This window comes from Electrophorus electricus, chromosome 2 (genome assembly GCF_013358815.1).
Source record: "Electrophorus electricus isolate fEleEle1 chromosome 2, fEleEle1.pri, whole genome shotgun sequence".
Classification (NCBI taxonomy): Eukaryota; Metazoa; Chordata; class Actinopteri; order Gymnotiformes; family Gymnotidae; genus Electrophorus; species Electrophorus electricus.
In genome coordinates this window covers 28,700,637-28,722,776 of record NC_049536.1, presented here as the reverse complement: position 1 = coordinate 28,722,776, position 22,140 = coordinate 28,700,637, and the positions used below count along the sequence as shown (strand labels likewise).

General features: G+C 47.0%; 5 protein-coding genes across 9 annotated transcripts; all 5 read left to right on the top strand.

Moving 5' to 3' along the window:
* The first annotated feature begins 13 nt into the window (after nt 1-13).
* Nucleotides 14-3,196, top strand: LOC118243003 (uridine 5'-monophosphate synthase-like). 2 transcript variants are annotated; one of them, XM_035536526.1, is made up of 6 exons: nt 14-200; nt 466-619; nt 1,066-1,713; nt 1,936-2,111; nt 2,345-2,459; nt 2,673-3,196. In XM_035536526.1, the coding sequence occupies exons 1-6, from the start codon at nt 51-53 to the stop codon at nt 2,954-2,956; spliced, it is 1,527 nt and encodes a 508-aa protein (XP_035392419.1). In that variant the 5' UTR covers nt 14-50; the 3' UTR covers nt 2,957-3,196. The 2 variants fall into 2 exon arrangements, with proteins under 2 accessions (XP_035392419.1, XP_035392422.1); XM_035536529.1 differs by having other exon boundaries at nt 15-200; nt 2,697-3,196.
* A 397-nt stretch (nt 3,197-3,593) lies between these two features.
* On the top strand, nt 3,594-6,777 carry LOC118243030 (uridine 5'-monophosphate synthase-like). Of its 2 annotated transcripts, none has more exons than XM_035536541.1 (6): nt 3,594-3,781; nt 4,047-4,200; nt 4,647-5,294; nt 5,517-5,692; nt 5,926-6,040; nt 6,254-6,777. In XM_035536541.1, exons 1-6 carry the CDS (start codon nt 3,632-3,634, stop codon nt 6,535-6,537), a joined length of 1,527 nt encoding a protein of 508 aa, XP_035392434.1. In that variant the 5' UTR covers nt 3,594-3,631; the 3' UTR covers nt 6,538-6,777. The 2 variants fall into 2 exon arrangements, with proteins under 2 accessions (XP_035392434.1, XP_035392436.1); XM_035536543.1 differs by having other exon boundaries at nt 3,596-3,781; nt 6,278-6,777.
* Nucleotides 6,778-7,198: 421 nt separating this feature from the next.
* On the top strand, nt 7,199-10,382 carry LOC113591169 (uridine 5'-monophosphate synthase-like). 2 transcript variants are annotated; one of them, XM_035536539.1, is made up of 6 exons: nt 7,199-7,386; nt 7,652-7,805; nt 8,252-8,899; nt 9,122-9,297; nt 9,531-9,645; nt 9,859-10,382. In XM_035536539.1, the coding sequence occupies exons 1-6, from the start codon at nt 7,237-7,239 to the stop codon at nt 10,140-10,142; spliced, it is 1,527 nt and encodes a 508-aa protein (XP_035392432.1). In that variant the 5' UTR covers nt 7,199-7,236; the 3' UTR covers nt 10,143-10,382. The 2 variants fall into 2 exon arrangements, with proteins under 2 accessions (XP_035392432.1, XP_035392433.1); XM_035536540.1 differs by having other exon boundaries at nt 7,201-7,386; nt 9,883-10,382.
* A 423-nt stretch (nt 10,383-10,805) lies between these two features.
* On the top strand, nt 10,806-13,988 carry LOC118243006 (uridine 5'-monophosphate synthase-like). Of its 2 annotated transcripts, none has more exons than XM_035536536.1 (6): nt 10,806-10,991; nt 11,257-11,410; nt 11,859-12,506; nt 12,729-12,904; nt 13,137-13,251; nt 13,465-13,988. In XM_035536536.1, exons 1-6 carry the CDS (start codon nt 10,842-10,844, stop codon nt 13,746-13,748), a joined length of 1,527 nt encoding a protein of 508 aa, XP_035392429.1. In that variant the 5' UTR covers nt 10,806-10,841; the 3' UTR covers nt 13,749-13,988. The 2 variants fall into 2 exon arrangements, with proteins under 2 accessions (XP_035392429.1, XP_035392431.1); XM_035536538.1 differs by having other exon boundaries at nt 10,807-10,991; nt 13,489-13,988.
* A 397-nt stretch (nt 13,989-14,385) lies between these two features.
* On the top strand, nt 14,386-17,562 carry umps (uridine monophosphate synthetase). Its single transcript, XM_035536544.1, has 6 exons — nt 14,386-14,573; nt 14,839-14,992; nt 15,439-16,086; nt 16,309-16,484; nt 16,717-16,831; nt 17,069-17,562. The coding sequence occupies exons 1-6, from the start codon at nt 14,424-14,426 to the stop codon at nt 17,242-17,244; spliced, it is 1,419 nt and encodes a 472-aa protein (XP_035392437.1). The 5' UTR covers nt 14,386-14,423; the 3' UTR covers nt 17,245-17,562.
* Nucleotides 17,563-22,140: the final 4,578 nt, after the last annotated feature.

The following is a 22,140-nucleotide window of genomic DNA, read 5'->3' as shown; positions in this document are numbered from 1 at the left end:
CCGGAAACATTTTTTAAACGTTTAATTTGCTGAGTAACTACAGGGACAGCATGGACGATACAGAGCTCGACAGCTTAATCTTAAAGCTGTACGATATCGGAGCGGTCAAGTTCGGTACATTTAAGCTGAAAAGCGGACTGATGTCTCCTATATATTTTGATCTCCGCGTGATGGTGTCCTACCCGGCAGTGATGAACCAGGTACGCACGTGCTTCAGCCTGTTAACCTCATCGATTTAAGCGTCGTTTAAACACGTCTAACTACCGTTAACTATCTGTTCACTCCAGCTACAGTGCGAACCTCATCGGCTCGATTTTGAGAGGAGTGTAAAGAATTGAGCATGTACAAATCCCCCGAGTGTAGCGTGGAAAGTGAGAACACGAGCGGTCCCGTTTATGAATGCTTATGAATGTTTTGTCGATCAGATATTTTGTTTGCCATTTATTAATGGTTTTTGTTGCTCAGGTGTCCAGTCTTCTTTATAAGCGTGCAGAGGACGCCGGCGCGCGCTTTGACTGCGTGTGCGGGGTTCCTTACACGGCTCTTCCACTGGCGACCATCATCTGCTCGACCAAACGCGTCCCCATGCTGATTCGACGAAAAGAGGCCAAGGCTTACGGTAACGGTCACGTTTTAAAATGTGAGCTAAGACGTTGTTGAACCGCTATATCGGTATTCAGACCCCTGAAAGGTAAACGGAAGAATCCGTTAACAAGACTGAGCTGTGTATTCTAAACTTTTAGTGCATCACCAGTATTCAAAAACACAAGAGGGTAGAGCAAAGGTGATTTTAAAACAAACAAAAAGCGAGTGCAGTGTTACAGGGACAGGGTCGATAACGATGCTTAGGGATACTCATACAAACGTTAACAAGAGTCAATGCACAGACCCAAAAGTGTTGACAGTGTGAATCTCTAACCGTTGCCGAGATTTAACCACTGTGAGGTCAGATCAGACTGGTGGAGTTTTTCATTCTAGTGTTTGTGTTGGTGTTTTCTGGCATGTTTCAAGTGTGTGATTTTATCTGGTGGTCCTTAGCTGCTGATGTCTTTAACTGTCCCTCAGGAACAAAGCGCATGGTTGAGGGTCTGATTCGTCCAGGCGACATGTGTCTGATCGTGGAGGATGTAGTAACTAGCGGCAGCAGTGTCCTGGAAACCACACAGGTGTTGCAGGGTGAGGGGTTAAAGGTCAGGGACGCGGTGGTGCTGCTGGACCGTGAGCAGGGCGGCAGCGGCCATCTGGCAGCTGAGGGCATCGCGCTCCACCCCGTCATCTCCATTTCCAAACTCCTGTCGGTGCTGGTGGAAGCGGGCCACGTTGACGCCTCCACCTCTGGCAGCGTGGAGCGCTTCCTCCAAGCAAACCCCGCCTGCCGCCCCATGCGGCAGGCGGAGGAGAGTCTGGGCTATGGGGAGCGGGCTGCTTTGCCTGGGACCCACCCGCTGGCCGCACGCCTCTTCACGCTGATGGAGGAGAAGACCAGCAACTTGTGCGTGTCTGCGGACGTGAGCAGTGCAGACGAGCTGCTGAAGCTGGCCGACGCCGTCGGGCCGCTGGTCTGCGCGTTGAAGACGCACGTGGACGTCCTGTGCGACTTCAGTCCTGCCGTGAGCGTCAGGCTCGGAGAGCTGGCACGCAAACACAACTTCCTCATCTTCGAGGACCGCAAGTTCGCGGACATTGGGAACACTGTGAAACACCAGTATGAAGGTATGCCATTTCAGAGTTTTGGACTCTTCTGTGAGCCGACCGAGGGGAAGGACTCGACGGCTCGTTCAGGCTAAAACGTCCACAACGATCTAAGAACAGTCCTGGACTGGTCCTGTCCCAACCTCCAGCACACCACACCAAGGAGGAACCCTGAATGCTGGGAGCTGGGACGGAGCCTTGCACGCGCTGTGTGTTAAACTCGCCTCTTGGTGACCTTTCCAGGTGGCGTGTACAAGATCTCCTCATGGGCACACATCGTTAACGCCCACGCTCTACCCGGCCCTGGCGTGGTGGAGGGCCTGCAGGTCGTCGGGAAGCCGCTCGGTCGCGGCTGCCTCCTCATCGCCCAGATGAGCTCTCAGGGTTGCCTAGCAACAGCAGAGTACACGCAGGCTGTGGTAAGCCCTGTCTGGATAGAGCTGGTGAAGAAAGCAACTTGTTTGCTATTAAAGTTTCTTAGACGTTTGTTTACTGAGTGGATTTAAGATTAATTTGTCTCATGTAACTGTAGACTTTGGTTTTTATTTACTGCAATTTATTGAATTCATTAGTTCGGATGAATTATTTTTTTTGAATCTCCTTAAGTCGGCCTTGATTTTGATCAGCGTGACGAAGCTGATTCTCTTCCCAGGTGAAAATGGCCGAGGATTACCCCGATTTTGTGTTTGGTTTCATCAGCACTTCTAAGATCAGCAGTAAACCAGAACATGTCCACATGACTCCTGGGGTGCAGTTACAGAGCGGAGGTACACCCCATAACACCTGCCATTCCTCACAGTCAGGGTTTAACGCTGGAGCTGGAATGACCCTTTGCAGCTTTTACAAAGACCACTAGATGGCAGTGTAGTTAAGGAATGATCAATATCATTAGCACATTTATCCAAAATCAAATATAAATGGAAAATGAAATTAGATGGAAATGAAAGTGCCTGCAGCTATGCTGTTGTCTGTGTTCTCAGGCTTGTTGTTCCATTCTTTGCCAGGAGAAGGCCTCGGTCAGCAGTACACCAGCCCAGTCGAGGTCATTTGTTCCAAAGGCTCTGATGTCATCATCGTTGGACGGGGGATTCTTGCCAGCCCAGACAGGCTGAAGGCTGCTGAGGAGTACAGAGTGGCAGGGTGGGAGGCGTATTTGAGACGACTGTCAGCCCCGAGAGAACCACTCCTACCCCCCTCCGTGACCCTAATCCAGGAATCCGCGGTTTCCTATCCTGGAGAGCAGCTCCTCTGCACAAATGAGTGAAAAAATGAGTGATGTATTCAAATGGAGTATTAGTCCATTTCAGATGTTCATTTTGAATTTAAACGTGCTTCACTGGGCCAGCAGTTAATGACTGCCTAGTTCTTGATGGCAATTTCACCCACTTTTTGTTTCTAAAATGTCTAATTTTTTCCAGGTGAACAGGACTTTCTGCAAATTGTTACTAAAATGCATTTTCCCATGATTGTTGTACAATAAATCAGTATGGCTTTATTACAGTAACTCCTGTTTGACTTCAACTTTCAAGGTGTGATATGGGACTTGTTAAGTAAACGGTTACATCCTGACAATGAACTTTAGTTTGTTCGTAACGCTCAATAAATGGCCTTTGCCCTGAATGTACTGATTAAGAGATAAGAGATAAGAAGAATGTTAGATCAGGTTAAAATACGAAAGCAGCCGCACGTTTTTCCCTTTCCTCTGACCTTTGACTGGTCGGCGTTGTGTCCGTATAGGTTATTTAAAAACGAGGGCACGTACAAATTATTAATGAAATACATTTATAAATACTGACGCCAAACATTGCAATACAATAAATAAATAAAACTAAAATAATTTCAAATATTTTTGTTGTCTTGCAAAAGTCTTTTATTTCGGCTTCCGTAACCCGGAAACATTTTTTAAACGTTTAATTTGCTGAGTAACTACAGGGACAGCATGGACGATACAGAGCTCGACAGCTTAATCTTAAAGCTGTACGATATCGGAGCGGTCAAGTTCGGTACATTTAAGCTGAAAAGCGGACTGATGTCTCCTATATATTTTGATCTCCGCGTGATGGTGTCCTACCCGGCAGTGATGAACCAGGTACGCACGTGCTTCAGCCTGTTAACCTCATCGATTTAAGCGTCGTTTAAACACGTCTAACTACCGTTAACTATCTGTTCACTCCAGCTACAGTGCGAACCTCATCGGCTCGATTTTGAGAGGAGTGTAAAGAATTGAGCATGTACAAATCCCCCGAGTGTAGCGTGGAAAGTGAGAACACGAGCGGTCCCGTTTATGAATGCTTATGAATGTTTTGTCGATCAGATATTTTGTTTGCCATTTATTAATGGTTTTTGTTGCTCAGGTGTCCAGTCTTCTTTATAAGCGTGCAGAGGACGCCGGCGCGCGCTTTGACTGCGTGTGCGGGGTTCCTTACACGGCTCTTCCACTGGCGACCATCATCTGCTCGACCAAACGCGTCCCCATGCTGATTCGACGAAAAGAGGCCAAGGCTTACGGTAACGGTCACGTTTTAAAATGTGAGCTAAGACGTTGTTGAACCGCTATATCGGTATTCAGACCCCTGAAAGGTAAACGGAAGAATCCGTTAACAAGACTGAGCTGTGTATTCTAAACTTTTAGTGCATCACCAGTATTCAAAAACACAAGAGGGTAGAGCAAAGGTGATTTTAAAACAAACAAAAAGCGAGTGCAGTGTTACAGGGACAGGGTCGATAACGATGCTTAGGGATACTCATACAAACGTTAACAAGAGTCAATGCACAGACCCAAAAGTGTTGACAGTGTGAATCTCTAACCGTTGCCGAGATTTAACCACTGTGAGGTCAGATCAGACTGGTGGAGTTTTTCATTCTAGTGTTTGTGTTGGTGTTTTCTGGCATGTTTCAAGTGTGTGATTTTATCTGGTGGTCCTTAGCTGCTGATGTCTTTAACTGTCCCTCAGGAACAAAGCGCATGGTTGAGGGTCTGATTCGTCCAGGCGACATGTGTCTGATCGTGGAGGATGTAGTAACTAGCGGCAGCAGTGTCCTGGAAACCACACAGGTGTTGCAGGGTGAGGGGTTAAAGGTCAGGGACGCGGTGGTGCTGCTGGACCGTGAGCAGGGCGGCAGCGGCCATCTGGCAGCTGAGGGCATCGCGCTCCACCCCGTCATCTCCATTTCCAAACTCCTGTCGGTGCTGGTGGAAGCGGGCCACGTTGACGCCTCCACCTCTGGCAGCGTGGAGCGCTTCCTCCAAGCAAACCCCGCCTGCCGCCCCATGCGGCAGGCGGAGGAGAGTCTGGGCTATGGGGAGCGGGCTGCTTTGCCTGGGACCCACCCGCTGGCCGCACGCCTCTTCACGCTGATGGAGGAGAAGACCAGCAACTTGTGCGTGTCTGCGGACGTGAGCAGTGCAGACGAGCTGCTGAAGCTGGCCGACGCCGTCGGGCCGCTGGTCTGCGCGTTGAAGACGCACGTGGACGTCCTGTGCGACTTCAGTCCTGCCGTGAGCGTCAGGCTCGGAGAGCTGGCACGCAAACACAACTTCCTCATCTTCGAGGACCGCAAGTTCGCGGACATTGGGAACACTGTGAAACACCAGTATGAAGGTATGCCATTTCAGAGTTTTGGACTCTTCTGTGAGCCGACCGAGGGGAAGGACTCGACGGCTCGTTCAGGCTAAAACGTCCACAACGATCTAAGAACAGTCCTGGACTGGTCCTGTCCCAACCTCCAGCACACCACACCAAGGAGGAACCCTGAATGCTGGGAGCTGGGACGGAGCCTTGCACGCGCTGTGTGTTAAACTCGCCTCTTGGTGACCTTTCCAGGTGGCGTGTACAAGATCTCCTCATGGGCACACATCGTTAACGCCCACGCTCTACCCGGCCCTGGCGTGGTGGAGGGCCTGCAGGTCGTCGGGAAGCCGCTCGGTCGCGGCTGCCTCCTCATCGCCCAGATGAGCTCTCAGGGTTGCCTAGCAACAGCAGAGTACACGCAGGCTGTGGTAAGCCCTGTCTGGATAGAGCTGGTGAAGAAAGCAACTTGTTTGCTATTAAAGTTTCTTAGACGTTTGTTTACTGAGTGGATTTAAGATTAATTTGTCTCATGTAACTGTAGACTTTGGTTTTTATTTACTGCAATTTATTGAATTCATTAGTTCGGATGAATTATTTTTTTTGAATCTCCTTAAGTCGGCCTTGATTTTGATCAGCGTGACGAAGCTGATTCTCTTCCCAGGTGAAAATGGCCGAGGATTACCCCGATTTTGTGTTTGGTTTCATCAGCACTTCTAAGATCAGCAGTAAACCAGAACATGTCCACATGACTCCTGGGGTGCAGTTACAGAGCGGAGGTACACCCCATAACACCTGCCATTCCTCACAGTCAGGGTTTAACGCTGGAGCTGGAATGACCCTTTGCAGCTTTTACAAAGACCACTAGATGGCAGTGTAGTTAAGGAATGATCAATATCATTAGCACATTTATCCAAAATCAAATATAAATGGAAAATGAAATTAGATGGAAATGAAAGTGCCTGCAGCTATGCTGTTGTCTGTGTTCTCAGGCTTGTTGTTCCATTCTTTGCCAGGAGATGGCCTCGGTCAGCAGTACACCAGCCCAGTCGAGGTCATTTGTTCCAAAGGCTCTGATGTCATCATCGTTGGACGGGGCATTCTTGCCAGCCCAGACAGGCTGAAGGCTGCTGAGGAGTACAGAGTGGCAGGGTGGGAGGCGTATTTGAGACGACTGTCAGCCCCGAGAGAACCACTCCTACCCCCCTCCGTGACCCTAATCCAGGAATCCGCGGTTTCCTATCCTGGAGAGCAGCTCCTCTGCACAAATGAGTGAAAAAATGAGTGATGTATTCAAATGGAGTATTAGTCCATTTCAGATGTTCATTTTGAATTTAAACGTGCTTCACTGGGCCAGCAGTTAATGACTGCCTAGTTCTTGATGGCAATTTCACCCACTTTTTGTTTCTAAAATGTCTAATTTTTTCCAGGTGAACAGGACTTTCTGCAAATTGTTACTAAAATGCATTTTCCCATGATTGTTGTACAATAAATCAGTATGGCTTTATTACAGTAACTCCTGTTTGACTTCAACTTTCAAGGTGTGATATGGGACTTGTTAAGTAAACGGTTACATCCTGACAATGAACTTTAGTTTGTTCGTAACGCTCAATAAATGGCCTTTGCCCTGAAAGTACTGATTTTACCAAAGACGGATAAGTAATCGGAGAGCGTAGAGATAAGAAGAATGTTAGACCAGGTTAAAATACGAAAGCAGCCGCACGTTTTTCCCTTTCCTCTGACCTTTGACTGGTCGGCGTTGTGTCCGTATAGGTTATTTAAAAACGAGGGCACGTACAAATTATTAATGAAATACATTTATAAATACTGACGCCAAACATTGCAATACAATAAATAAATAAAACTAAAATAATTTCAAATATTTTTGTTGTCTTGCAAAAGTCTTTTATTTCGGCTTCCGTAACCCGGAAACATTTTTTAAACGTTTAATTTGCTGAGTAACTACAGGGACAGCATGGACGATACAGAGCTCGACAGCTTAATCTTAAAGCTGTACGATATCGGAGCGGTCAAGTTCGGTACATTTAAGCTGAAAAGCGGACTGATGTCTCCTATATATTTTGATCTCCGCGTGATGGTGTCCTACCCGGCAGTGATGAACCAGGTACGCACGTGCTTCAGCCTGTTAACCTCATCGATTTAAGCGTCGTTTAAACACGTCTAACTACCGTTAACTATCTGTTCACTCCAGCTACAGTGCGAACCTCATCGGCTCGATTTTGAGAGGAGTGTAAAGAATTGAGCATGTACAAATCCCCCGAGTGTAGCGTGGAAAGTGAGAACACGAGCGGTCCCGTTTATGAATGCTTATGAATGTTTTGTCGATCAGATATTTTGTTTGCCATTTATTAATGGTTTTTGTTGCTCAGGTGTCCAGTCTTCTTTATAAGCGTGCAGAGGACGCCGGCGCGCGCTTTGACTGCGTGTGCGGGGTTCCTTACACGGCTCTTCCACTGGCGACCATCATCTGCTCGACCAAACGCGTCCCCATGCTGATTCGACGAAAAGAGGCCAAGGCTTACGGTAACGGTCACGTTTTAAAATGTGAGCTAAGACGTTGTTGAACCGCTATATCGGTATTCAGACCCCTGAAAGGTAAACGGAAGAATCCGTTAACAAGACTGAGCTGTGTATTCTAAACTTTTAGTGCATCACCAGTATTCAAAAACACAAGAGGGTAGAGCAAAGGTGATTTTAAAACAAACAAAAAGCGAGTGCAGTGTTACAGGGACAGGGTCGATAACGATGCTTAGGGATACTCATACAAACGTTAACAAGAGTCAATGCACAGACCCAAAAGTGTTGACAGTGTGAATCTCTAACCGTTGCCGAGATTTAACCACTGTGAGGTCAGATCAGACTGGTGGAGTTTTTCATTCTAGTGTTTGTGTTGGTGTTTTCTGGCATGTTTCAAGTGTGTGATTTTATCTGGTGGTCCTTAGCTGCTGATGTCTTTAACTGTCCCTCAGGAACAAAGCGCATGGTTGAGGGTCTGATTCGTCCAGGCGACATGTGTCTGATCGTGGAGGATGTAGTAACTAGCGGCAGCAGTGTCCTGGAAACCACACAGGTGTTGCAGGGTGAGGGGTTAAAGGTCAGGGACGCGGTGGTGCTGCTGGACCGTGAGCAGGGCGGCAGCGGCCATCTGGCAGCTGAGGGCATCGCGCTCCACCCCGTCATCTCCATTTCCAAACTCCTGTCGGTGCTGGTGGAAGCGGGCCACGTTGACGCCTCCACCTCTGGCAGCGTGGAGCGCTTCCTCCAAGCAAACCCCGCCTGCCGCCCCATGCGGCAGGCGGAGGAGAGTCTGGGCTATGGGGAGCGGGCTGCTTTGCCTGGGACCCACCCGCTGGCCGCACGCCTCTTCACGCTGATGGAGGAGAAGACCAGCAACTTGTGCGTGTCTGCGGACGTGAGCAGTGCAGACGAGCTGCTGAAGCTGGCCGACGCCGTCGGGCCGCTGGTCTGCGCGTTGAAGACGCACGTGGACGTCCTGTGCGACTTCAGTCCTGCCGTGAGCGTCAGGCTCGGAGAGCTGGCACGCAAACACAACTTCCTCATCTTCGAGGACCGCAAGTTCGCGGACATTGGGAACACTGTGAAACACCAGTATGAAGGTATGCCATTTCAGAGTTTTGGACTCTTCTGTGAGCCGACCGAGGGGAAGGACTCGACGGCTCGTTCAGGCTAAAACGTCCACAACGATCTAAGAACAGTCCTGGACTGGTCCTGTCCCAACCTCCAGCACACCACACCAAGGAGGAACCCTGAATGCTGGGAGCTGGGACGGAGCCTTGCACGCGCTGTGTGTTAAACTCGCCTCTTGGTGACCTTTCCAGGTGGCGTGTACAAGATCTCCTCATGGGCACACATCGTTAACGCCCACGCTCTACCCGGCCCTGGCGTGGTGGAGGGCCTGCAGGTCGTCGGGAAGCCGCTCGGTCGCGGCTGCCTCCTCATCGCCCAGATGAGCTCTCAGGGTTGCCTAGCAACAGCAGAGTACACGCAGGCTGTGGTAAGCCCTGTCTGGATAGAGCTGGTGAAGAAAGCAACTTGTTTGCTATTAAAGTTTCTTAGACGTTTGTTTACTGAGTGGATTTAAGATTAATTTGTCTCATGTAACTGTAGACTTTGGTTTTTATTTACTGCAATTTATTGAATTCATTAGTTCGGATGAATTATTTTTTTTGAATCTCCTTAAGTCGGCCTTGATTTTGATCAGCGTGACGAAGCTGATTCTCTTCCCAGGTGAAAATGGCCGAGGATTACCCCGATTTTGTGTTTGGTTTCATCAGCACTTCTAAGATCAGCAGTAAACCAGAACATGTCCACATGACTCCTGGGGTGCAGTTACAGAGCGGAGGTACACCCCATAACACCTGCCATTCCTCACAGTCAGGGTTTAACGCTGGAGCTGGAATGACCCTTTGCAGCTTTTACAAAGACCACTAGATGGCAGTGTAGTTAAGGAATGATCAATATCATTAGCACATTTATCCAAAATCAAATATAAATGGAAAATGAAATTAGATGGAAATGAAAGTGCCTGCAGCTATGCTGTTGTCTGTGTTCTCAGGCTTGTTGTTCCATTCTTTGCCAGGAGATGGCCTCGGTCAGCAGTACACCAGCCCAGTCGAGGTCATTTGTTCCAAAGGCTCTGATGTCATCATCGTTGGACGGGGCATTCTTGCCAGCCCAGACAGGCTGAAGGCTGCTGAGGAGTACAGAGTGGCAGGGTGGGAGGCGTATTTGAGACGACTGTCAGCCCCGAGAGAACCACTCCTACCCCCCTCCGTGACCCTAATCCAGGAATCCGCGGTTTCCTATCCTGGAGAGCAGCTCCTCTGCACAAATGAGTGAAAAAATGAGTGATGTATTCAAATGGAGTATTAGTCCATTTCAGATGTTCATTTTGAATTTAAACGTGCTTCACTGGGCCAGCAGTTAATGACTGCCTAGTTCTTGATGGCAATTTCACCCACTTTTTGTTTCTAAAATGTCTAATTTTTTCCAGGTGAACAGGACTTTCTGCAAATTGTTACTAAAATGCATTTTCCCATGATTGTTGTACAATAAATCAGTATGGCTTTATTACAGTAACTCCTGTTTGACTTCAACTTTCAAGGTGTGATATGGGACTTGTTAAGTAAACGGTTACATCCTGACAATGAACTTTAGTTTGTTCGTAACGCTCAATAAATGGCCTTTGCCCTGAAAGTACTGATTTTACCAAAGACGGATAAGTAATCGGAGAGCGTAGAGATAAGAAGAATGTTAGACCAGGTTAAAATACGAAAGCAGCCGCACGTTTTTCCCTTTCCTCTGACCTTTGACTGGTCGGCGTTGTGTCCGTATAGGTTATTTAAAAACGAGGGCACGTACAAATTATTAATGAAATACATTTATAAATACTGACGCCAAACATTGCAATACAATAAATAAATACAACTAAAATAATTTCAAATATTTTTGTTGTCTTGCAAAAGTCTTTTATTTCGGCTTCCGTAACCCGGAAACATTTTTTAAACGTTTAATTTGCTGAGTAACTACAGGGACAGCATGGACGATACAGAGCTCGACAGCTTAATCTTAAAGCTGTACGATATCGGAGCGGTCAAGTTCGGTACATTTAAGCTGAAAAGCGGACTGATGTCTCCTATATATTTTGATCTCCGCGTGATGGTGTCCTACCCGGCAGTGATGAACCAGGTACGCACGTGCTTCAGCCTGTTAACCTCATCGATTTAAGCGTCGTTTAAACACGTCTAACTACCGTTAACTATCTGTTCACTCCAGCTACAGTGCGAACCTCATCGGCTCGATTTTGAGAGGAGTGTAAAGAATTGAGCATGTACAAATCCCCCGAGTGTAGCGTGGAAAGTGAGAACACGAGCGGTCCCGTTTATGAATGCTTATGAATGTTTTGTCGATCAGATATTTTGTTTGCCATTTATTAATGGTTTTTGTTGCTCAGGTGTCCAGTCTTCTTTATAAGCGTGCAGAGGACGCCGGCGCGCGCTTTGACTGCGTGTGCGGGGTTCCTTACACGGCTCTTCCACTGGCGACCATCATCTGCTCGACCAAACGCGTCCCCATGCTGATTCGACGAAAAGAGGCCAAGGCTTACGGTAACGGTCACGTTTTAAAATGTGAGCTAAGACGTTGTTGAACCGCTATATCGGTATTCAGACCCCTGAAAGGTAAACGGAAGAATCCGTTAACAAGACTGAGCTGTGTATTCTAAACTTTTAGTGCATCACCAGTATTCAAAAACACAAGAGGGTAGAGCAAAGGTGATTTTAAAACAAACAAAAAGCGAGTGCAGTGTTACAGGGACAGGGTCGATAACGATGCTTAGGGATACTCATACAAACGTTAACAAGAGTCAATGCACAGACCCAAAAGTGTGTTGACAGTGTGAATCTCTAACCGTTGCCGAGATTTAACCACTGTGAGGTCAGATCAGACTGGTGGAGTTTTTCATTCTAGTGTTTGTGTTGGTGTTTTCTGGCATGTTTCAAGTGTGTGATTTTATCTGGTGGTCCTTAGCTGCTGATGTCTTTAACTGTCCCTCAGGAACAAAGCGCATGGTTGAGGGTCTGATTCGTCCAGGCGACATGTGTCTGATCGTGGAGGATGTAGTAACTAGCGGCAGCAGTGTCCTGGAAACCACACAGGTGTTGCAGGGTGAGGGGTTAAAGGTCAGGGACGCGGTGGTGCTGCTGGACCGTGAGCAGGGCGGCAGCGGCCATCTGGCAGCTGAGGGCATCGCGCTCCACCCCGTCATCTCCATTTCCAAACTCCTGTCGGTGCTGGTGGAAGCGGGCCACGTTGACGCCTCCACCTCTGGCAGCGTGGAGCGCTTCCTCCAAGCAAACCCCGCCTGCCGCCCCATGCGGCAGGCGGAGGAGAGTCTGGGCTATGGGGAGCGGGCTGCTTTGCCTGGGACCCACCCGCTGGCCGCACGCCTCTTCACGCTGATGGAGGAGAAGACCAGCAACTTGTGCGTGTCTGCGGACGTGAGCAGTGCAGACGAGCTGCTGAAGCTGGCCGACGCCGTCGGGCCGCTGGTCTGCGCGTTGAAGACGCACGTGGACGTCCTGTGCGACTTCAGTCCTGCCGTGAGCGTCAGGCTCGGAGAGCTGGCACGCAAACACAACTTCCTCATCTTCGAGGACCGCAAGTTCGCGGACATTGGGAACACTGTGAAACACCAGTATGAAGGTATGCCATTTCAGAGTTTTGGACTCTTCTGTGAGCCGACCGAGGGGAAGGACTCGACGGCTCGTTCAGGCTAAAACGTCCACAACGATCTAAGAACAGTCCTGGACTGGTCCTGTCCCAACCTCCAGCACACCACACCAAGGAGGAACCCTGAATGCTGGGAGCTGGGACGGAGCCTTGCACGCGCTGTGTGTTAAACTCGCCTCTTGGTGACCTTTCCAGGTGGCGTGTACAAGATCTCCTCATGGGCACACATCGTTAACGCCCACGCTCTACCCGGCCCTGGCGTGGTGGAGGGCCTGCAGGTCGTCGGGAAGCCGCTCGGTCGCGGCTGCCTCCTCATCGCCCAGATGAGCTCTCAGGGTTGCCTAGCAACAGCAGAGTACACGCAGGCTGTGGTAAGCCCTGTCTGGATAGAGCTGGTGAAGAAAGCAACTTGTTTGCTATTAAAGTTTCTTAGACGTTTGTTTACTGAGTGGATTTAAGATTAATTTGTCTCATGTAACTGTAGAGTTTGGTTTTTATTTACTGCAATTTATTGAATTCATTAGTTCGGATGAATTATTTTTTTGAATCTCCTTAAGTCGGCCTTGATTTTGATCAGCGTGACGAAGCTGATTCTCTTCCCAGGTGAAAATGGCCGAGGATTACCCCGATTTTGTGTTTGGTTTCATCAGCACTTCTAAGATCAGCAGTAAACCAGAACATGTCCACATGACTCCTGGGGTGCAGTTACAGAGCGGAGGTACACCCCATAACACCTGCCATTCCTCACAGTCAGGGTTTAACGCTGGAGCTGGAATGACCCTTTGCAGCTTTTACAAAGACCACTAGATGGCAGTGTAGTTAAGGAATGATCAATATCATTAGCACATTTATCCAAAATCAAATATAAATGGAAAATGAAATTAGATGGAAATGAAAGTGCCTGCAGCTATGCTGTTGTCTGTGTTCTCAGGCTTGTTGTTCCATTCTTTGCCAGGAGAAGGCCTCGGTCAGCAGTACACCAGCCCAGTCGAGGTCATTTGTTCCAAAGGCTCTGATGTCATCATCGTTGGACGGGGGATTCTTGCCAGCCCAGACAGGCTGAAGGCTGCTGAGGAGTACAGAGTGGCAGGGTGGGAGGCGTATTTGAGACGACTGTCAGCCCCGAGAGAACCACTCCTACCCCCCTCCGTGACCCTAATCCAGGAATCCGCGGTTTCCTATCCTGGAGAGCAGCTCCTCTGCACAAATGAGTGAAAAAATGAGTGATGTATTCAAATGGAGTATTAGTCCATTTCAGATGTTCATTTTGAATTTAAACGTGCTTCACTGGGCCAGCAGTTAATGACTGCCTAGTTCTTGATGGCAATTTCACCCACTTTTTGTTTCTAAAATGTCTAATTTTTTCCAGGTGAACAGGACTTTCTGCAAATTGTTACTAAAATGCATTTTCCCATGATTGTTGTACAATAAATCAGTATGGCTTTATTACAGTAACTCCTGTTTGACTTCAACTTTCAAGGTGTGATATGGGACTTGTTAAGTAAACGGTTACATCCTGACAATGAACTTTAGTTTGTTCGTAACGCTCAATAAATGGCCTTTGCCCTGAATGTACTGATTAAGAGATAAGAGATAAGAAGAATGTTAGATCAGGTTAAAATACGAAAGCAGCCGCACGTTTTTCCCTTTCCTCTGACCTTTGACTGGTCGGCGTTGTGTCCGTATAGGTTATTTAAAAACGAGGGCACGTACAAATTATTAATGAAATACATTTATAAATACTGACGCCAAACATTGCAATACAATAAATAAATAAAACTAAAATAATTTCAAATATTTTTGTTGTCTTGCAAAAGTCTTTTATTTCGGCTTCCGTAACCCGGAAACATTTTTTAAACGTTTAATTTGCTGAGTAACTACAGGGACAGCATGGACGATACAGAGCTCGACAGCTTAATCTTAAAGCTGTACGATATCGGAGCGGTCAAGTTCGGTACATTTAAGCTGAAAAGCGGACTGATGTCTCCTATATATTTTGATCTCCGCGTGATGGTGTCCTACCCGGCAGTGATGAACCAGGTACGCACGTGCTTCAGCCTGTTAACCTCATCGATTTAAGCGTCGTTTAAACACGTCTAACTACCGTTAACTATCTGTTCACTCCAGCTACAGTGCGAACCTCATCGGCTCGATTTTGAGAGGAGTGTAAAGAATTGAGCATGTACAAATCCCCCGAGTGTAGCGTGGAAAGTGAGAACACGAGCGGTCCCGTTTATGAATGCTTATGAATGTTTTGTCGATCAGATATTTTGTTTGCCATTTATTAATGGTTTTTGTTGCTCAGGTGTCCAGTCTTCTTTATAAGCGTGCAGAGGACGCCGGCGCGCGCTTTGACTGCGTGTGCGGGGTTCCTTACACGGCTCTTCCACTGGCGACCATCATCTGCTCGACCAAACGCGTCCCCATGCTGATTCGACGAAAAGAGGCCAAGGCTTACGGTAACGGTCACGTTTTAAAATGTGAGCTAAGACGTTGTTGAACCGCTATATCGGTATTCAGACCCCTGAAAGGTAAACGGAAGAATCCGTTAACAAGACTGAGCTGTGTATTCTAAACTTTTAGTGCATCACCAGTATTCAAAAACACAAGAGGGTAGAGCAAAGGTGATTTTAAAACAAACAAAAAGCGAGTGCAGTGTTACAGGGACAGGGTCGATAACGATGCTTAGGGATACTCATACAAACGTTAACAAGAGTCAATGCACAGACCCAAAAGTGTTGACAGTGTGAATCTCTAACCGTTGCCGAGATTTAACCACTGTGAGGTCAGATCAGACTGGTGGAGTTTTTCATTCTAGTGTTTGTGTTGGTGTTTTCTGGCATGTTTCAAGTGTGTGATTTTATCTGGTGGTCCTTAGCTGCTGATGTCTTTAACTGTCCCTCAGGAACAAAGCGCATGGTTGAGGGTCTGATTCGTCCAGGCGACATGTGTCTGATCGTGGAGGATGTAGTAACTAGCGGCAGCAGTGTCCTGGAAACCACACAGGTGTTGCAGGGTGAGGGGTTAAAGGTCAGGGACGCGGTGGTGCTGCTGGACCGTGAGCAGGGCGGCAGCGGCCATCTGGCAGCTGAGGGCATCGCGCTCCACCCCGTCATCTCCATTTCCAAACTCCTGTCGGTGCTGGTGGAAGCGGGCCACGTTGACGCCTCCACCTCTGGCAGCGTGGAGCGCTTCCTCCAAGCAAACCCCGCCTGCCGCCCCATGCGGCAGGCGGAGGAGAGTCTGGGCTATGGGGAGCGGGCTGCTTTGCCTGGGACCCACCCGCTGGCCGCACGCCTCTTCACGCTGATGGAGGAGAAGACCAGCAACTTGTGCGTGTCTGCGGACGTGAGCAGTGCAGACGAGCTGCTGAAGCTGGCCGACGCCGTCGGGCCGCTGGTCTGCGCGTTGAAGACGCACGTGGACGTCCTGTGCGACTTCAGTCCTGCCGTGAGCGTCAGGCTCGGAGAGCTGGCACGCAAACACAACTTCCTCATCTTCGAGGACCGCAAGTTCGCGGACATTGGGAACACTGTGAAACACCAGTATGAAGGTATGCCATTTCAGAGTTTTGGACTCTTCTGTGAGCCGACCGAGGGGAAGGACTCGACGGCTCGTTCAGGCTAAAACGTCCACAACGATCTAAGAACAGTCCTGGACTGGTCCTGTCCCAACCTCCAGCACACCACACCAAGGAGGAACCCTGAATGCTGGGAGCTGGGACGGAGCCTTGCACGCGCTGTGTGTTAAACTCGCCTCTTGGTGACCTTTCCAGGTGGCGTGTACAAGATCTCCTCATGGGCACACATCGTTAACGCCCACGCTCTACCCGGCCCTGGCGTGGTGGAGGGCCTGCAGGTCGTCGGGAAGCCGCTCGGTCGCGGCTGCCTCCTCATCGCCCAGATGAGCTCTCAGGGTTGCCTAGCAACAGCAGAGTACACGCAGGCTGTGGTAAGCCCTGTCTGGATAGAGCTGGTGAAGAAAGCAACTTGTTTGCTATTAAAGTTTCTTAGACGTTTGTTTACTGAGTGGATTTAAGATTAATTTGTCTCATGTAACTGTAGAGTTTGGTTTTTATTTACTGTAGTTTATTGAATTCATTAGTTCGGATGAATTATTTTTTTGAATCTCCTTAAGTCAGCCTTGATTTTGATCAGCGTGACGAAGCTGATTCTCTTCCCAGGTGAAAATGGCCGAGGATTACCCCGATTTTGTGTTTGGTTTCATCAGCACTTCTAAGATCAGCAGTAAACCAGAACATGTCCACATGACTCCTGGGGTGCAGTTACAGAGCGGAGGTACACCCCATAACACCTGCCATTCCTCACAGTCAGGGTTTAACGCTGGAGCTGGAATGACCCTTTGCAGCTTTTACAAAGACCACTAGATGGCAGTGTAGTTAAGGAATGATCAATATCATTAGCACATTTATCCAAAATCAAATATAAATGGAAAATGAAATTAGATGGAAATGAAAGTGCCTGCAGCTATGCTGTTGTCTGTGTTCTCAGGCTTGTTGTTCCATTCTTTGCCAGGAGATGGCCTCGGTCAGCAGTACACCAGCCCAGTCGAGGTCATTTGTTCCAAAGGCTCTGATGTCATCATCGTTGGAAGGGGGATTCTTGCCAGCCCAGACAGGCTGAAGGCTGCTGAGGAGTACAGAGTGGCAGGGTGGGAGGCGTATTTGAGACGACTGTCAGCCCCGAGATAACCACTCCTACCCCCCTCCGTGACCCTAATCCAGGAATCCGCGGTTTCCTATCCTGGAGAGCAGCTCCTCTGCACAAATTAGTGAAAAAATGAGTGATGTATTCAAATGGAGTATTAGTCCATTTCAGATGTTCATTTTGAATTTAAACGTGCTTCACTGGGCCAGCAGTTAATGACTGCCTAGTTCTTGATGGCAATTTCACCCACTTTTTGTTTCTAAAATGTCTGTAATTTTTTCCAGGTGAACAGGACTTTCTGCAAATTGTTACTAAAATGCATTTTTCCCATGATTGTTGTATAATAAATCAGTATGGCTTTATTACAGTAACTCCTGTTTGACTTCAACTTTCAAGGTGTGATATGGGACTTGTTAAGTAAACGGTTACACACACAAAGGGAGGTGATTAATAATGTCGGTATTTCTAAAACTAATATCCCACGTCAGCAGCAGGGGGCACTCATTCACAGCCGACACTAAACGGCTATGCAAATAGACACGCAAAGACGTTACTGGACTACTGTTAGAAAACCGACGGCTTTTACACGTGTAAAGGCAGGTTTTGAACAAGATGTTAAATATCGCATCAGGAATTTTAGAAATCTTGAATCGTGTCCATTTTTAAAGTACTCTTTAAACATTCGGCTATTTTTTAAAATTTTATTTCATATTTCAAACGTTGGTGTTGGGGGACTGTGTCAGGAACTATTTGTACGACTGCTGGGTTCAGTGTGCGCAGAGCCCGAGTGTCCGGCTGCAGTTCAGGTGAGCGGCCGTAATGCGCTAAAGAGGCTCTCAGCACCCACCCAGAGGCGCGAGCTATGTGACCCCGCCCCGGCGCGTTCAGAGTCAATATTGGGTCAGACGTGCGCGCCACGCACGCGACAGGTGTCCAGGTCCGTCTCCTCTCGCCGTAAGACCGGCGTGTCGGACAGGGCACGCGGCCTGCGTATATAAAGGTCGCCCAGACCGCGGGTTTGACTGATAGTCACGCGGTGGTACTGTGCGCTTCAGGTAAGTACATATTTTCCACTAGCAGGCACACGCGCCGGCAGCGTTATCCCTTCGCTTCATACGCTCGTCAACGGTACTAACGTTGCCTGTGTCATTTATTGTCCTCAGATGGCCAAACCGAGTTATTTTTTTTCCCCTTTCAGCCTGGAAGCAGAAGGACGCGCGAACTCCAAACCTCTCCTGCACGCCTGTCCTGTATTTGCTTGACGTTGAGCCACGCGCACAATACCTGAGGATACCTGCCGTTTTGTTCGTTCGGCTCGCGTTACGCAGTTACAGGTGCCCTTCAGCTCGGGAGCGGACAGCACAAACGCTTTCATTTCCCATACCGGCACTTATAATCCATTACTATTTTGAGGTATTTAACCTTTTATTTGATATTAGGTGAGATATATAAAAGTCATTTTAAATGGGCATCAAACCTGGCAAAGGAAATCTTGCAATTAGCAGACGCTCTTAAATCTTATGGTAAATATTAGTATTTTATGATGCATATTTGTATTTCATCTAAGATACTAGGAGGTCACTGAAAGAAGACATCTGTTGACGAATAATAATACACAAAGCAAGAAGATCAAATAAATACAATAACCTGTTAGATGGCCTTATGTAACATATGCAAAACTCACAACTGACATCCTGGTTTTTGCTGTTAATGTAATGGGACACCCCTGTGCTGGCAGGCCTGGAGGACAATTCAGTATTCCTGTTTTATTTATATTTTCAGTATTCCTGTTTTATTCCTATTTTCAGTAGTCCTGTTTTATTTCTATTTTCAGTATTTTCCTGTTTTATGTTTTCAGTTTAATTGATATTCATGGAATTTCTATTCGCAACATTTTACAAGTTTCACTCTGATTACTGATAATGTAATAAAATTACTTCCTCAACCATTAACTGCTTTTGCGGTGTATATATACAGCTTTCATGCATTTCATGAATTTATGTAATATCCAAAGTATGATTGATTCATCAAATACACAAGTTGTGCTAAGATGATGTATGCTAATACTGGCACGTTTCCTTGGAGCTGAGGGGATGTTTCAAGGCAGGTGCTGTTAGTGGTGGTTCTGTTATCAGCCTGAACTTCTGTACATGTTTACTGAAGTAAAGGGTCTTCACCATGTGCATGTGCTCCACTGCCCTGCCACTCCGGCTGGTCTCACACTGCGGGTCTCACACTGTCCCTCTATAGAGTCAAAGCAGGTCTGCTGGTTTAAGTTCATCAGATTTATTCATGTAGTTGATCATCTTGTATAGTTTTTGTTAGCTCTTTTATATTCAGTATGTCCTTAAAATGGAGATGCGTTTATCTCTAATAAGTAAAGGATTTGTTTAATCAAAACTTTTAAAATCATAATTTGTTCTTTTAAAGTATCTTTGGATGTATAGTATTCTTTACAGCTGTTACCGCCAAGACTAGAAGTTTCCATGGAAACCATTTTCTATCACTCTGTCACCACAGAAGTACCTGTTGACCCCTCAGGGGCAGCTGGACACATGAGCAGTTAAAAGGCTTAATGATACAACATGGAAAGAACTCAGGGCCCCTGGCAGTAGATTACAGACTGTGTACCTGTCGCAGGCCTGTCTTACACTGATGATGTGATCACACACTCCCACACAAGCACGCACACACACACAAAGGCCATTCACTGAACAGATGGCACCTGCACGAGATGTATGAACCAGTTCAAATTTGTCCTTAGGAGGATTGGTTTCCATGGTATCCTAAAGGAAGCGTGCACATCGGGTCATGTAGAAGCCTACTCGGAGACGTTTCCCCCAGTCCAGGATAACGTCAGACCACATGGCCTCTCACACCTGAGCGTTGCGTCAGCATGCCGAGTTAGGGTTGGATCTGTGTAAGCCGATATTTTTTCCCCCGCATGTTCTTCCAAACATGATCCTCTTTGGTCAGCTGTATTTAAACAAAGTTATGGTAATGTCTCAATACATTTAAATGACTTTTGTGCATTATTTACCAGCACAAGATAAAGCCACAATGTTACATAGAAGCAACAACCTTCCTAATAGGCAAATGAGTCATTTGCAAGTCAAATTGATCTGACCGTTGCCATGGCAATCAAGAAGACATAGCATATACTGAAACTGCAGGTTGATTACATAATTTAACTAAATTAATAAATTCATGTCTACACACGTTTACACACCTGTCTACACAGGACTGCAGTCAGTAGTGCAGACAGGTACGGAAAGCGAAGGGGGAAGTATCTTCCTGTAAGAATACAGGGCAAGATACAGACATGACATGACACTTTTCTTTCTGGATGTGAAGGAAGCGTCTTCCAAACTAAGCCCTTCCAGTGGGACACAGTGCGCACTATAAAAGGCCAAGTGGGAATTCTGCGTGGGCTGGAGGATGGAATACCTGCATCTCCACACAATCTCTGCTACATTAGCCAGGAGTAAAGGGGAGAGGAGGAGAGAGAGAGATGTCACAGCTGTGGCCCTCTGTGGCAACACACCTGTCACAGCTGTGCCCCTCCCCCACAACACACCTGCCTTTAGGCAAACAGAACACCACAGGCTACATAATAAGAGAGAGGACACACACACACACACACACACACACACACACACACACACACGCGCGCTCAAACGGTGTGTGGGTTAAGTAGGAGGTTGGCGGTTTGGGGAGGAGATTGAGAGTATGGGAGGAGATAGTTAACATAATGAAATGCATTCTCTCTCTCTAGCCAGCAAAACTTCTCCTTATTACTAGATATGAATTGTTACAATTATTATTATTGTTATTACAATAAGCACAACAGGGTAAACCAACAACTAGTACAACAGAGCAGATGAGATACTCTCACTCTCTCTCTCTCTTTCTCTCTCTCTCTCTTTGCTCCAGTTTTTGGCCTTTCAACCTTTCCCTGCTCACCATGTCCAGCTGTACAGGACACACACACACACACACACACACACACACACACACACACACACACACACACACACACACACACACACACACACACACACACACAGTGTTATAGCACCACTTCCTTCACCACCGAGACATTTCATTATAATGCATCAGATACCAGGTTTTTTTCTTTCTTCAGAGGCTCACACGTGGCATTAGCACACGGTGCACTACAGCATCCCACCAGCAGAGGGCATCTCTGAAATGACTCCCACCACCAACAGACTTTTACAGAATGTCAAATATATAGCACAAGAAAATAATTGTTCTTTAAAATAAATTATTGTGCAAACTTCTGATGCATCACCAAGGGGACCTACATCTTTAAAGTCCATTGGAGAAACTGGACATGGATCTGACAATGAGCTTTCATAAGTCATTCATACATGATTCATACATTTTTCAGATGTTTTTCTCACCTAAATGAATTGTATTTCAACAAAAGCAGCTGACACCGCTTGAGAGAAGAAAACACAAATGATGTACCATAAAAACACCTGAAAAAGGTACAGAGTGCACAATCAGATTATAATTTGTGTTGTAGTAATCAGACGTGTGTTTTAAAATGAATTAAAATGAAGTGTTTAGTATGAAGTACGTGTAATGTTAACCTGTCAAAGTTTGTATTCCACACTTTGGCTAATCCTTGTTTTGGTTTAAATGTTCTCCTGACCTGCACAGTCAATCCCTCAGTCAGAACAGGAGAGCAGGTTTTCTCTGCCACGCTTCATTTTAGCATTTTCCCTCCTTTTATTAGTCTTTTAATCAAACTGTAATTAATTTTTACTTGATTCTATTGTAGCGTAATAATTTCATTACTCACACTCGAATATTACATGTTTCATTTAGAGGAATTATCCTTTACTGTTCTTTTATTTGTAATATTCCTGTTGCTCATCTGGTAGAGCAGGTAAAGGTGCGACACTAAGGTCACT

What these genes read in the sequence shown, in the direction of transcription:
- LOC118243003 (XM_035536526.1), top strand. Translation starts at nt 51, where the DNA reads ATGGACGATACAGAGCTCGACAGCTTAATCTTAAAGCTGTACGATATC. An exon ending in TGTGAAACACCAGTATGAAG is followed by an intron (nt 1,714 to 1,935) that starts GTATGCCATTTC and finishes TGACCTTTCCAG; the next exon opens with GTGGCGTGTACAAGATCTCC. An exon ending in GGTGCAGTTACAGAGCGGAG is followed by an intron (nt 2,460 to 2,672) that starts GTACACCCCATA and finishes CTGTGTTCTCAG; the next exon opens with GCTTGTTGTTCCATTCTTTG.
- LOC113591169 (XM_035536539.1), top strand. Translation starts at nt 7,237, where the DNA reads ATGGACGATACAGAGCTCGACAGCTTAATCTTAAAGCTGTACGATATC. An exon ending in AAAAGAGGCCAAGGCTTACG is followed by an intron (nt 7,806 to 8,251) that starts GTAACGGTCACG and finishes ACTGTCCCTCAG; the next exon opens with GAACAAAGCGCATGGTTGAG. An exon ending in TGTGAAACACCAGTATGAAG is followed by an intron (nt 8,900 to 9,121) that starts GTATGCCATTTC and finishes TGACCTTTCCAG; the next exon opens with GTGGCGTGTACAAGATCTCC.
- LOC118243030 (XM_035536541.1), top strand. Translation starts at nt 3,632, where the DNA reads ATGGACGATACAGAGCTCGACAGCTTAATCTTAAAGCTGTACGATATC. An exon ending in ACCCGGCAGTGATGAACCAG is followed by an intron (nt 3,782 to 4,046) that starts GTACGCACGTGC and finishes TTTGTTGCTCAG; the next exon opens with GTGTCCAGTCTTCTTTATAA. An exon ending in CAGAGTACACGCAGGCTGTG is followed by an intron (nt 5,693 to 5,925) that starts GTAAGCCCTGTC and finishes TTCTCTTCCCAG; the next exon opens with GTGAAAATGGCCGAGGATTA.
- LOC118243006 (XM_035536536.1), top strand. Translation starts at nt 10,842, where the DNA reads ATGGACGATACAGAGCTCGACAGCTTAATCTTAAAGCTGTACGATATC. An exon ending in AAAAGAGGCCAAGGCTTACG is followed by an intron (nt 11,411 to 11,858) that starts GTAACGGTCACG and finishes ACTGTCCCTCAG; the next exon opens with GAACAAAGCGCATGGTTGAG. An exon ending in TGTGAAACACCAGTATGAAG is followed by an intron (nt 12,507 to 12,728) that starts GTATGCCATTTC and finishes TGACCTTTCCAG; the next exon opens with GTGGCGTGTACAAGATCTCC.
- umps (XM_035536544.1), top strand. Translation starts at nt 14,424, where the DNA reads ATGGACGATACAGAGCTCGACAGCTTAATCTTAAAGCTGTACGATATC. An exon ending in ACCCGGCAGTGATGAACCAG is followed by an intron (nt 14,574 to 14,838) that starts GTACGCACGTGC and finishes TTTGTTGCTCAG; the next exon opens with GTGTCCAGTCTTCTTTATAA. An exon ending in AAAAGAGGCCAAGGCTTACG is followed by an intron (nt 14,993 to 15,438) that starts GTAACGGTCACG and finishes ACTGTCCCTCAG; the next exon opens with GAACAAAGCGCATGGTTGAG.